Source organism: Manis javanica, chromosome 18 (assembly GCF_040802235.1).
Source record: "Manis javanica isolate MJ-LG chromosome 18, MJ_LKY, whole genome shotgun sequence".
In the NCBI taxonomy this organism is placed as follows: domain Eukaryota; kingdom Metazoa; phylum Chordata; class Mammalia; order Pholidota; family Manidae; genus Manis; species Manis javanica.
Genome location: NC_133173.1, coordinates 17667426 through 17681921, shown reverse-complemented (window position 1 = coordinate 17681921; position 14496 = coordinate 17667426). Strand labels below are relative to the sequence as shown.

At 39.5% G+C, this 14496-nt stretch overlaps 1 protein-coding gene across 7 annotated transcripts in view; it reads left to right on the top strand.

The window, feature by feature from the left end:
• TJP1 (tight junction protein 1) overlaps positions 1–10470 on the top strand; it is a 271810-nt gene extending 261340 nt beyond the window's left edge. For 3 of the 7 annotated variants that reach the window (XM_073227121.1, XM_073227118.1, XM_073227122.1), the window contains 5 exons: positions 569–744; positions 2827–3304; positions 4922–5139; positions 6355–6498; positions 8937–10470. In XM_073227121.1, the coding sequence (XP_073083222.1) occupies positions 569–744; positions 2827–3304; positions 4922–5139; positions 6355–6498; positions 8937–9031 (1111 nt within the window). In that variant the 3' untranslated portion in view covers positions 9032–10470. The remainder of the gene's footprint in view (positions 1–568; positions 745–2826; positions 3305–4921; positions 5140–6354; positions 6499–8936) is intronic. The other 4 variants (XM_073227124.1, XM_073227120.1, XM_073227123.1 and 1 more) reach the window with 2 other exon arrangements.
• Positions 10471–14496: the final 4026 nt, after the last annotated feature.

Genomic DNA, 14496 nt, shown 5'->3' with positions numbered 1-14496 from the left:
GCTGTATTCACTCATTTACATACTGTCTATGGCTACTTTGGGGCAGAGTTTGAATAGTTGTGACAGAGACTAGAGCCTAATAACATTTATTATCTGGCCCTTTACTAAAAAAATTGCTGACCCTTGGTCTCTGGCAATTTTTGTGTTTGCTCTAAGTGTGCGAGAAGCTAAGGCTTTGTACCTTAGATACAAAATCAGAAGTGTATCTAAGATTTGGGCCAATACATTAAAAAAATATATTTGCAAGACTTTCGCAAACCTGCCAACAGTTATCTGTGAACAGTACGATGAAATGTTACAAGTATACCCAAACTTTCGTCTGCCTTCTGGTTGCCATCTTCTGGATGTTTACTAATATTCTTAAAGTATCTGTGCTGTCTTTACATTTCTCTTGCTGATGAATGGTTGGTTTTGTTTGTATATTTTGATAGAGGAGCTAGCCTTAAGAATAAATTGTAAAATATCTAGAGTGTTTTAAAACTTAGGATGCTGAGAAGAATGAGAACTTGCAAATCGTGAATCCATTTGTGAATTGTTTTTCAGATGTTGGCATTTTCATTTTTCACAGGGGAAAGTCTGCTGAAGCTGACTCTACAGATAGATCATTTGTTGAGAGACGCTATGACCCGATCCCAGCCACGCCCCCGCCGCCTCCATTGCCCTCCCAGTACTCCCAGCCTTCTCAGCCCAGCACCAGCTCTTCTCTTGCCCTCCACACACATGCTAAGGGAGCACATGGGGAAGGTAGGAAGTTTGAAAGTTGTCATTACCACTATAATAGAGGAGTACTTTACAAAATTAAGTTCTTATTGCTAAGCAAAATGGTTTTTCATACAAGAAACACGTACTTGAAAACTTGAGACTGAAAACAGTGGGAACTTAAGGTTTTTATTAAAATACGTATCCTGTTTTTATGATTATGAGTATTGCCAGGCCTTTTAGCTAAATAGGTTTTAATCTGTTTTATTAATATAGCTCAATTTCTATTTTACTGATACATCTAAATCTAAATATTTAATGGTGGTTTGTTGAAGTTGTTATGTTCCCTCCTTGCACACATGAGAAAACCATAAAGTTTCCATGATAACGGATCCCTTTGCACCTTGCATTTGACTTTTATATTCTGTGGCAAATCTCAACAAGGTTTATTACATACAGCCCCAGTTTACTCATTTTAATAGCTGTATCCCTGCATTTTTCCCCCTTTTCTCTCCTCACATCTCTCTGAGCAGTAGCTATTTTTCCTTCCACGTGCTGATCCCTCTTTCTGGGTCATTGGCCCACTCCTCTCCCTCATTCCTGTTTGCTTCATTTCTCCCGGTCGCTTAGATCATGCCTCCCTTTCCATGGAGTTCTCCCTGCTGCCTCCTCAAACCGTCTCCAACTCTCTGCCTTCCGTCAAGCTCCCCAAAAAGGAGACCACTGCCTCTATCTCCCAATATCCCTTGCTTAAAAAAACCTGTATGTTTACCCTAAGGATGTACCGCAGCTTATATTATTTGTGTTGGAGTCAAGTTCCAGGCTTAAGTCTTCAACCAGGCAAGCTGTAGTTGTAGATGGATATTCCTTCGTGTTAGGATTTTCTTTACACATGATCATGTCTACAGATAACAGTTTTCATTCTTACTTTTCTAAACCTTATGCCTTTTCTTTCTTTTACTTTCCTTTTTGCAGTGGCTGGGACCTCCAGTCAGATGTTGCATAGAACGGATGAAAGCAGATGTCTTTTGCTGCTTCCCCATCTTGTGAAGAAAGGATTTAATGTTCACCCTTAGGCTGTTAGCTGTAGGTTTCTTGTGGGTTTTTGTACCTGCCCTTAATTATGTTGAGGACAATCTTTTTCTGGTCCTACTTTGCTGAAAGCATTTTGTCAAATTCCTTTTCAGAATGTATTATAAGATGATCGTAAGATGTTTCTCCTTTATTCTGTTAATGTAGTAAATATGTTATTATTTTCACGAAGAATTTGAGTTTTAATTCCATTGTCCTTGTTTGGTTTTGGTATCATGGTTGTGCTAATTTCATAGAAAAGAGCTAGGATGTGGTCCTTCTTTCTCTCTTTTCTGAAAAAGTATGTATAGTATTGGTGGTATTTTTTCCTTAATTATTTCATAGAATTCAGTTGGTGCTATTTTACACTGCCAACAGCAGCACATGGAAATTCTTGTTGTTCCACATTTGTACCAACACTTGGCATTATCAAACTTAAGTTTTGCCAGTTGTAAAGGCTGTGAAATGGCATTTCATGTCTTGTGTTTTAGGTTTGCATTTTCCTAAGTAGCAGTGAGGTTAAGTGTCTTAACAGCATGTTACTGAACATTCTAGCATTTTTGCCTTTAAGTCTTTGCCCGTCTTCCTATTAGGTTAAATCTTACCTACAGATGTATAGATATTCTTTATAGATCTTGGATCCTTATTCTTTATCAGTGTGTGACTTTTCTTTTGACTTGAATTATGGTAAGTTTTATAGTACTGATTTTATTTTTTAACACAGTCAAATTTTTCATTCTGTTTATAATTTCTTACGGACGTTGGAGAAGGGATTACTCAGAGGCCAGTGTTTAGTAGAAGTCATGACCCTTAGCAGCATGACCCTGACTCCAGGCATTAGGGTGCACTAAAGTGCCTTCACATGTCAGTGCTGCCTCCTTGTGCACAGCATCACACACAGGCACCAGGGTTCAAGGCCACCACCCTCTGACTATGGTGACTCTGACCTGGGCCTCAGCTCCAGCACCAGAACAAATGATGATGGAAGAGACATCGAGGGGCTGTTCAGGTTTCTTTTACAAAGTTTTTAAATGCTTATATGTGTTTGTTTTTTAGGTAACTCGGTGTCATTGGATTTTCAGAATTCCCTAGCTTCCAAACCAGACCCACCTCCATCTCAGAATAAGCCAGCAACTTTCAGACCACCAAACCGAGAAGATACTGCTCAGTCCACTTTCTATCCCCCAAAAAGTTTCCCAGATAAAGCTCCAATTAATGGAACTGAACAGACTCAGAAAACAGTTGCTCCAGCATATAATCGATTCACACCAAAACCATATACGAGTTCTGCTCGGCCATTTGAACGCAAGTTTGAAAGTCCTAAATTCAATCACAATCTTCTGCCAAGTGAAAGTGCACATAAACCTGACTTGTCCTCAAAAGCCCCTACTTCACCAAAAACTTTGGTGAAAGCTCACAGTTCAGCACAGCCTCCTGAGTTTGACAGTGGAGTTGAAACTTTCTCCCTCCATGCAGATAAGCCTAAATATCAAATAAATAGTATCAATACAGTGCCTAAAGCTATTCCTGTGAGGTAAGATTTTTGTGTTTTTCTTGGCCTTGTGCTTTGTCTTACATGAGTTTAATGTAGATTATGTGATTTGGGACTGGAAATTATTGTTTTTAACTTTAAACTAGACAATGTCCAATATGCTGCAGTGAATGCCATTACATAGAAGGCCCTGCAAGAGGTACGAGGTAATGTCAGTGAAATAATAAAGCTAATTGTCATGTACATGCAATCAGTAGGTATTGTCATTATCCCCATTTTACTAAGAACTGAGGCTGAGTGACATTGCACTTTGCCCAAGGTCACACAGCTGTGGTGAGGGGAGCCTAGATTTAGCCCCTGGTCATCTGACCTCAGAGCCCATATGCTTAACCAGCCAAAGCTTCCCATCACCTCTGACCTTCAACTAGTGAGATCCGTTTGGAGAATATTTCAAAAATATAAGTATCTGTGTTCCTCATTCACTGTCTGTTCAACAATGAGAAATAAAGATGTAATAACCTCAAAATGGTCATTTTAAAAACAGTAGCTCTTTTCATAGTTGTAGTAAGATTTCTGAACAGACAAGGCAGAACAAGCCTCCCTGGGGCCTCAGTCCCTGGGGTCCTTCCTCTTGTCATTCTGTGGTGACTGACCAGACCCGCCTGCTCCCCAGCTCACCTCGGCCTCCCAAATCCACTTAAATTTCTAAGCTGCCCAGAGCAGCAGAAGCACTCGCAGAGCCAAGGGCCAGCAGGCTTTCCGACAGCAAAGGTGGTCATGGCGTGGGCTGCCTCCCCAGGAGTGCGGGGTGGCGAAGAGCATGCTCCTCCTCACAGTCGGCAGCATCCATTTGGATGCTCTGCAGCCGCCCTTCGCACACTTTTATTTTGTTCATCCATCTTCCTGCTCACCTTTAGGTACTGGCTCAAAATTTTACTTTAAGCAGTCTTGCTAGCCATTTTTGAAGCAGTCATTGGTACTGCATCCCCTCTGCCTTTGGTATTCTTTATTATTATATTAATTACATATAACAAATCATGTTAATCTTATATGGATATAACTTTTATAATTCTTAATTGTATATGTTGTTATATTAATGTACTGCCCTTTTTTTATGGTTTTTTTTTGAGGGGGGGGTGTACCCATACCAAAGTCTTCATGACCTCATGAAACTGTGTATGCCTTGCCTTTGACAGCAGGGGCATTTGGTCCTCAGGGAGTGCTAAGGAAAGGCCATAGTATGCTCACTGAAAACCCTGGAGAGACGAAGAACCTAGTTTTAGTATATTATGAGGTCTAAGGTGCCATCAGTATCATTAAGAAGGAAAAAAAAGTGCTACCAATTAAACCAGGATTTGCCATCAATTTTAAAACACTAATTTCATGGATGTTGAAAGTGTGTCTTAAAATTAGTGAACTATAGTAATTTGGGGCAACCAAGGCTTTGTACATTCTGCCTGCAAAAAGTGAAATTGCTATCTACAGGAAGAATATGCTTCATTATCCCAGGGAGTAAAATCTGTCACCAAAAACTTATCTTGTTATAGTAAATAACTTCTTGATTGTGTGGAGAACTAAAATGAAACCATTTCAGTATAATAGTAGTGAAAGCTTCTGTATGTTACTGGAATTTACTCATGTGCCATTTCTGCATCTTAGTCCCTCAGCTGTGGAAGAGGATGAAGATGAGGATGGTCATACTGTGGTGGCCACAGCCCGAGGCATATTTAACAGCAATGGTGGGGTGTTGAGTTCCATAGAAACTGGTGTTAGTATAATTATCCCACAAGGAGCCATTCCTGAGGGAATTGAGCAGGAGATCTATTTCAAAGTCTGCCGAGACAACAGCATCCTCCCGCCTTTAGATAAGGAGAAAGGTAAATGGGTTTATCTTTCTGCTTAGTTTTGATAACCTAAGTCTCCCTGTGTGCTCTTCAAAGCTCAGACTGCTCAGTTGGAAGGACAGTCTAGGGCCCCTTTCCTGCCACTGTGCTGGCCAACAACAGCATGTTCTTCTATCAGGGAGGGTCTCTCAACATTGTGAAGGATGTGCCCTGGGGTGGCGTTGCGGCACGTGGTGGGTGTCCTGCAGTGAGGCTGAGAGGATGGAGCTGAGCACCCTAGACCTTCCCCATTTTCGGTGTGAAAGGGACAGAGACGGCAGGTGATGGGTCGTTGGACATCCTCTGTTTGTCTTCCAGGAGGGCTTAGTGATCCTCACCAAATTTGTCTTTGAATCATTCACCCCCCTCTTCCGTCTCTAACAATGGGTTAGGTAACAGCCACCCAGAAACGCTTTGCTCTGTGCCTGTCACCTGATTGTGTGAATCTCTTGGGGGAAGGTAGCATCTTACTCATCACCCGAGACCTAGCACTAAAAAACGCTCACCAGGGTGCGTGGACCATCCCTATTGAGTATTACAGACACATGTCTGAATCTAGGAATGCAGTTATTCTTTTCATAATCTTCCTGGATCTATCAGAATGATATGATGAAGTGTGTTACAACTTATTTTAGAATCTTTTCAGTGTTTTACTTACAGAGATACATTACTTTAGTCCATTTCCTTAATTTTGCTAGAATATTAACATATGTTAGCCCTGCATGATCCTTTAAACCAAGTCTGTAGCAAATATGACATTAAAAACACAAGATACAAGTAACATTTGTTACAAGTATATTTGAATATTTCTTATATAAGAACCCTGTGATGGAATACAGTAGCCATCACCTATGAGGGGCTGTTAGCCCTTGAAATGTATTGTTTTGACTTGAAATGTGCTGGAAGTATAAAATAAACACTGATTTCAAAGATTTAGCATATTGATTACATATTGAAGTTTTAGATGTATTAGATTGCATAAATATTAAATTGATTTCAGTTGTTTGTTTTTTTTCCTTAAAGTGGCTACTAGAGAATTTTAAATGATAAATGTGGCTTCCATTATATTTTTCTTGGTCAGTGCTGCTATAGAAAATTAACACCATTTGGCTTTAAAGTATATTGTGGAGGTTGGGGGGTGAGGAGAACTGTGGTCTAGAAAGAAGACGGCCATCTCACCTCTCACCCCTACTCCCACCCTGACTCCAGGTGAGACACTGCTGAGCCCCTTAGTGATGTGTGGGCCCCATGGCCTCAAGTTCCTGAAGCCCGTGGAACTGCGCTTACCACACTGTGCGTCCATGACTCCTGACGGTTGGTCTTTTGCTCTAAAATCATCCGACTCCTCGTCGGGTATGCTGTCTTCACTCTGTCCTTTGGGGGCTTTGGGTACTGTCACTGATTGATCCCTGGGCTGATGGAACTACCCAAGGTGTTTGTCAGCGTGCCTCTACCTCTGTCCCTGTGGCCTCGTAGGCATCACCAGTGTTTTGAAATTTCCTTGTAGTTTGCATATTATAGATGAAAATGGAAAGGTAGAGAAATTTCTGCCATTTAAACATTGATGATTTGGCCAAAGGTTGACTGTTTCTTGGTCTTCAATGAAATTGTTCTGTCAAAACCTAAGATAAAGCAGGAGAATTGATATTGCCCTACATGTGTAGGCATTTTTGTCTTCTTACTAAAATGATTCGATGCCTTTATCTAAAAATTTCTGATTTTGGTTACTATTCTTTAATTTTTCACTATAAATGCTATATACCAGAGAAACTTGAAAGACAAAATAACTTTCCACTGTGATCATACTTGGCCATGGTTTTTCAAGTAAAACTCTAAATAACTTCTATTATACACACTATTTTTGAGAGGCTTTTTGCTTTTAAGATCATAATTTCAAAGCTTCCATTGCATTTTCACATTTCTCACTTTCTTGGGTGACTAAGTCAGTTACCAGTTGGAACATGCTATATTTTTGATATGGATCACTTTTAATTGAACCTGATACAGAAACTAAGGATTTAAAGTCCTGCTTCTGAATTTTTGGTAAATCAGGTGAGCATTATGCAGTTTTAGTATGTAATAGATAGATCTTTATGATGTAAAGATTATAGGCATATATTTTTAATACTACCCAAGATAAAAAATTAAGTATTTTCTGATATTCACAAGTACTTACCTCATTTTCTGGGAAAAGTTAATAAATCAATTTTAATATACTAGGTATTAAAGCTATTTCCTCAGAGATTATACTGAGAAACATTTTATTAACCTAGTTTGAATTAATGAATTAACATTAATAAAGCTGAACTTAAACACCAATTATGAAAGTCTGGGTGTATGTAGCATGAGCTCTGATTGTCCTCTGAGGTCCTTAAAGTAACTGTCTGTTGTAGCTACTTGTTTTATATGTGATTTTTTTCCAGGTATTACATGAGGCGTAAATGATTTCTCCATTTCTTATTCCAGTTTGTTTTATGCCACAGAGCATATTATTTTGTTAGATGGAAACAACTTTTTCCTGTGTTAAATTTAAGTGTGTTCACCCAGAAATGAACCTTTATGTAATCCAGCATCACTTTAGAGTGCTTTGCTACTATAAAGCTCTGTTCAAAAGGTCAAGGTTAGATTTTGATAACATCCCAATTTGCGGACTTAAAACCAAGAAAAATTAGTATACTGGAAAGAAACTTGAACCTAAAGATAAAATTTTTTAATTTACTTCCAAAGAGTTGTCCTATCTTTCATTGCCTAAATAATTTGTTATCTACAGTATTGCATAAGCCCATATACATCTGTGAAGTCAAATCATTCTTTTTTTAAACTGCCGAGCCCATAATGGCTCAGATACTGCATAGGTGATAATCTAACTCACTGTAGGCTGTCTCCCAGTCAGGGCACTGTTGACATCTTGGCCAGATAATTCCTTGCTGGAAGGACTGCTGGGCATTGTGGGATGTCTAGCAGTCGTCCTGGCCTCCACCCACTAGGTGGTTGTGACAAGCAGAATCATCTCCACACATTGTCCAGTGGCAGGCAGGATCACTCTTGGTTGAGAACTTGTGCTGCAAAAGAAACAAAAGTCCGCAGCTTTGAATGTCCCTTACCTTGGTTACCACAGAGGCATACAGCTTTTCCTCATCCTTCACATTCAGTGTCCACTATCAGGGCATCTGAGCTCGAGCTGCAGATCTCAAATCACCTAAGAGCTTGTTAAGAACCCAACACCGAAGCCCTGCTTCAGACTTAACAGTCAGTGAGTTTTCAAAGCTCCACAAGGATTTTGTGTAGCCAGGATCATGACTGAGCAGCTCTGGTCTTAATGATTTTTTGTTTTTTTGGTAAAGGGAAGGGGCCAGGGAGAGGTCCCTAAGAAACCAGATGCTCCAGCACTTTCAGGGTTTCATTTGTTGATCTGTAGTTGAGTGTGAGAAATGTGTTCTCATACTCAAGTGAGTGATTGTAAAATTATTGTCCAAACTTTTGAAATAGCTGTTAATGATAATGTGGACTTGGACAAAATGGAACTGTCAGGGCATATGGTCACCATAAATTTTATTCATTCTTTGAAAAGGCATGAACTTGAAAACAAAATGAATAAAAGAGAAATCTGAGACATCTTTCAGATCCTTAGATTTCAGTGGATCTTCATAATATAGGACTTAGAGTTTTGATATAAGTGCAGCATACTGAAGAAATAGAAGAAAGTTGTATCTAAAATATGTTTTCCCCATGATTTCAGAGCTAACAATTTGACCAACTACAAATGACATGAACTTTTTTTTCTCTCATAGGTGATCCTAAAACCTGGCAAAACAAGTGTCTTCCTGGAGATCCAAATTACCTTGTTGGAGCTAACTGTGTTTCCGTCCTGATTGACCACTTTTAATTCTTAAAATACAGGAACTAGATTAAATAATGTGAAGCTGGGTTTAACTTACTAAATCTAAATGAAACCACTCTATCAAGTATTATTATACTTTACTTAGAATTGACATTGCAGTTTGTTAGTATTTAAGCATTTTGTTTGAACTGCTGAAGATTAGTGAGCATGCCCCTGAACCATGGTTAGAAGACATGCTGAGAACTGCGTGTTTGTGATTGAAGAACTATTGATATTGGTTAGAGGCTCAAAGATGTTTTGCTTTGTTAATGATTTTTTTACTTTTTTATGGTCACTACTTAACTCACATATTGATTTCCGTTAAAATACCAGCCAGTAAATAGGGTACATTTGAATTCTGTTCTTTACAAAATACACTGTTTCAGACTTTATTATGGCCCTGGTCTGGCATACACATTTTATTTTATTATGCATGAGGTAATACACACATTTTTAAAATGCACCTGGAATATATAACCAGTGTAGTGGATTTAACAGAAATGTACAGCAAGGGAAATCTCTAGCTTTGGGGAAGGGGGTGGGTTTTAAGTGAAGACAATTACTTACTGTATATGAAAATACATTTTTCTTAGGGAAGGACACCAAAGCATGTGAGATTGGTTCCGTGGCCTCTTTGAATCTATACATTAACCATATCACCACAGATGTACTAACCATAACCAGCAGGAATGCCTTACCCTCATGTTTTTAATTCTTAGATCATTCTCTCTGTATTACTAAGTTTTCATGGCTTCTGTGCTCATCCAAATACAGTATCATGAGAAAGATTGAGTAAATTGTGGATTTGGTGGTTTCAGAAATGTATAATCACCCTGAAGAAAATAGTGGTGTGATTTGGGGATTTTTTTTTCCTTTGGCAAGGGGCAGTGGTTTTTTTTCTATTTTTTTTTGGCAATGCATTTGAACATTTTGATGTTTTAAGGATGCTTGTACATAATGCTTGCATACCACTTTTGTTCTTGGTTTGTAAATTAACTTTTATAAACTTCACCTTTTTTATACATAAACAGAACCAAGTTTCTTAAGGCTACCTTTGTATTCTCTCCTGTACCTCTTGAGCCTTGAACTTTGACCTCTGCAGCAATAAAGCAGCATTTCTATGACACACAGTCATTTTTTTAAGAAAAAGAATGCACAGAGTTGTTACATTTTTAAGTGCTGCATTTAAAAGATACAGTTACTCAGAATTCTCTAGTTTGATTAAATTCTTGCAAAGTATCCTTACTGTAATTTGTGATACAATGCTGTGCCCTAAAGTGTATTTTTTTACTAATAGACAATTTATTATGGCACATCAGCACGATTTCTGTTTAGATAACACAACACTACATTCTGTTAATCATTAGGTGTGTCTGAATTTCTTTTACAGTTATTAAAACAATTCAAATTTCTAAATAAGCAGAATAAAACTTTTTAAAATAAAATGCTGGTTTGGTTTGTTTGCCCACTGTTTCTAGTTTCATGCATCTTTGTAATCCTGTTTTAAAATCCTGCATACTGACCCTCATCACCCTATTGGGGCATGTGCAGAATGTGGCCCTGTGACCGATGCTTCCTGACAGGTGAGCAGGGCTGTTCATTGAAACCTTGGGACAGAGCAAGAGGTGAAGCAGGTCAACTGTAGAGCGTGTGGCAGCATTCCCACTTTATCTGTAAATGGGCATGTATTTATGTGTGTATGTGTGCCTTAGTACTAGTTTGTATGTGATTTCATATCCTTTCTCCCCAAAGCATAACATGTCCATTTTTTCATGTTACATATGGGGGGGGGAGATTATTTGTAATGGTTATAAATACCCCATTGTGCCATATTTATTTAACCACTATCCCTGTTGACATTTAGGTTGTTGCTATAAAGTGAAATTCTATGTAGATGTAGTCTGTTTTATTTGCTTCATCTTTTTTATTAAGGTATAATTTATATGCAGTAAAAGTATCTGTTTTAGTGTATATAGTTCTCCAGATTTTGACAAATACATACAGTCCTAAAACCAGTACCACGGTTAAGGTGCAGGACAGCTTCTTCATCCTCTCGGAAGTCCATTGAACCCCTTTATCTCACCCCTCCTCTGCGAGGCAGCAGTCTCTTCTGTCCCTACAGTTCCTCCTTTTTGAGGGTGTTGTACAGATGGAATCACGTAATATGCAGCATTTGAGTCTGGCCTCTCTCACTTAGCATAAGTCATTTGAGATTGATTTATCAGGTGAGGATCTTCTGAATTGTTGCTGGGTTTGGGAGATTATGAATAAAACTGCTATAAACATTCATGTACAGGTTTTTATGTGAACATACATTTTCATTTCACTTGACTAAGAACACCTAGGAGTAGGATCACTGGGCTGTACTGTAAGCATACATTCAATTTTATAAGAAACTGCCAACCTGTGGTCAGATTGTGGTACCGTTCTGTTCTCATCATCTGTCTGCGAGGGTCCCATCACTCCACGTCCTCGCCCGCAGCTGCTGTTGGCTGTATTGCTTTAGCCATTGTGGTAGGTGGCTGCATTGTGATTTTGATTTGCATCTTCCTAATGACCCGTGATACTGAACATCCTTCCATTTATTTGCCAGCTGTATATTATCTTTGGTGAGGTATCTGTTCAAACCTTCTCTCATTTTTTTTTTAAATTGGGTTTTCCTAGTGTTCTGAGAGTACTTCATAAATCTGGGTGCAGATTCATTGTCAGATAATGTGAATTGCAAATGTTTTCTCTCAGTCTGTTCATTTTCTTAATAGTATCTTTTGAAGAGCATGAGTTACTAGTTTTGATGAAATTTACTTTATCAGTTGTTCTTTTAAGAACAAACCTAAGAAATCCTTGCCTAACCCAAAGCACAAAGATTTGTGAGTTAATTTTGCATATAGTATGAGATGTGTGTTGAGTTTCATTTCATCTGTTCTATTTTAAATGTCCTTAATGTGAAGTGAACATTAGGACATATATAGGCCAGAACAAGACTCTGGTTTCCATACAAGTCAGTGAAAGGAACATAATCTGTTGTTTGTGCCTCCCTTCCTGCCTGCCTGCCTTTATACAGCGTGAGTACTGGGCAAGGTAATATGCCTATACTTTCTCCTATTTATAGTAAAAAGGGCATTCTGTTGTCAGAAGCCCATTTTTGCCCTTTGCCTATGTGACTGATGTTCTCAGAGTAGAAAATCTAGTTTCTACTAGATTCCTCCTCCTTCTTAGCAGATTTTCATTTGGGGCCCCATACATCAGTCACTACGCCAGTGGAGATGCCCAGGTGAGGAGACACAGATCTGGACACAGCATCTCCAATCCAGATGGGGATGCAGGCGGCCAGCAAGGACTTGGAAGCAGATGCTGGCAGGTTGGGAACAGTGTTGTCTGCCTTCACTGGCAGTTTGAAAACGACTTGCTGGGTAGGAAGCATGTACCCATTTTTGTAGAAGTGTGGCTCAAGTCAGTTCACTAGGATGCTGGGCAGCTCACAGCATTCTTAACCCGAATTTCCCAGATTGGGTGCTGGGAAAACCCATTTTAATGTGCAGACGTTGACAAAATCATGTTGCCATCTCCTAATAAATTTGGTCACAGTAAAAGTCCAGGTAATGGCATTTTTTTTTTTTTGAGAGGGCATCTCTCATATTTATTGATCAAATGGTTGTTAACAGTTAACAACAATAAAATTCTGTACAGGGGACTCAATGCACAATCATTAATCCATCTCAAGCCTAATTCTCGTCAGTCTCCAATCTTCTGAAGCATAACGAACAAGTTCTTACATGGTGAACGAATTCTTACATAGTGAATAAATTCTTACATGGTGAACAGTACAAGGGCATTCATCACAGAAACTTTCGGTTTTGATCATGCATTATGACCTATAAACAATCAGGTCAAACATGAATATTCGTTTGATTTTTGTACTTGATTTATATGTTGATCCCACATTTCTCCTATTATTATTTTTTTTATTTTTAATAAAATGCTGAAGTGGTAGGTAGATGCAAGATAAAGGTAGAAAACATAGTTTAGTGCTGTAAGAGGGCAAATGTAGATGATCAGATGATCAGGTGTGTGCCTATGGACTAAGTATTAATCCAGGCTAGACAAGGGCAGCAAGACATCCACGGATGCAGGAGATTTCTCTCAAAGCAGGAGGGGTGAGGTTCTGAGCCTCACCTCTGTTGATCCCCAAATTTTCACCTGATGGCCCCCCTGCGACTGTGCCTGTCTTAGGTTGTTCCTCCCTTGAGGAGTCTTCAGGTAATGGCATTTTTGACTTGTTATTTCTCACTGCACTTCTTTGAAATCACTTGATAGTGAAGGAACAATTAGCCAAGGCATAGAATATTCCACAATTTTCAGAATTCACAAGGTCCATATTACACTAGATTTCTTATTCAAAACTAAAATGGATAAAACTGTTCGTCCTATTTGGTGGAAAGCCATAGCTTTACAAATGGCCTTCAGGGTGCACCCTAAGCTTGTTTTCTCCAGGTCATGGGCCAGCAGTGCAGTGGGCGGAAGGTCAACACAAGGGGCTCAGGAGAGAACTGAAGCCAGTTGTGATGAGCCTTGTCGCTCTCCCTGTGCAGATGAGGCTGTTTTGGGTGAACAGTGTTTGCAGTTGTCTTAGAAACCACATACCTATGAAGACTGAAAATTGAGTTCTGCAGAGTAAGTATTTTGCCTCCTAGAAGGAAGCCAGGCAGAGAGCACGTAAACCAGTTTTCACCTGGAACCCCTGAGAAGTGCAGGTAGAGGAACACAGAAGTGCCCCATGTGATGCCATCCTTCTCACATTCACTTGTAGGGAGGACACGCAGGGGTGCAGATCTTTGCTTTGATGTATTTGTGTAGGCTTGTCACAGATTTTTTTTTTAATCAGTGAAAATACCATTTGTCCACAGATGAACTACACTTAGGTGTATTTGAACACACCCCAGCATCATTTTTTCCTTTGCAAACTGAGGTGGAAAAGAAACACGCAAGGAGACCTGGACCTCCAGGGTGCTGTGTCTAATGCTGGGGAGAAAAGCACAGTACTGACATCTACATCCCTTCAGGGCTTGGTAGCTGGTAGTGACAGAAAGCCACATCGAATCAGAGGGCAGTGGAAGGTTCCTTAAGCTGGAATCCCAGTGCTCAGACTTCTTCGGATTTGCAGGACATGGGGTTTCCCAGGGCGTCTCTAAAAATGACTCCTTTCCATGTTGTATGAAAGTGAGTGGGAAGTAGGATAGAAAACGAACCCAAAGAGCCCGGGTCCTGGTACCTAGTGGGCAGAAATTGGAGTCAGAGTGAGGAGCTATCGGGTTTCAGAAATACTTGAAACCAACTGATTTAAATCAAAATTGACCTTCTTAGCAGACTGTTACTTACTAGACACCACACTGTATCATTGGGTTCATCTTGGATAGATGCAGTGTCTTGTAGAGCGGAGGGCCTCCCTCCTTCCCACCCCTGCTGCTGCACCT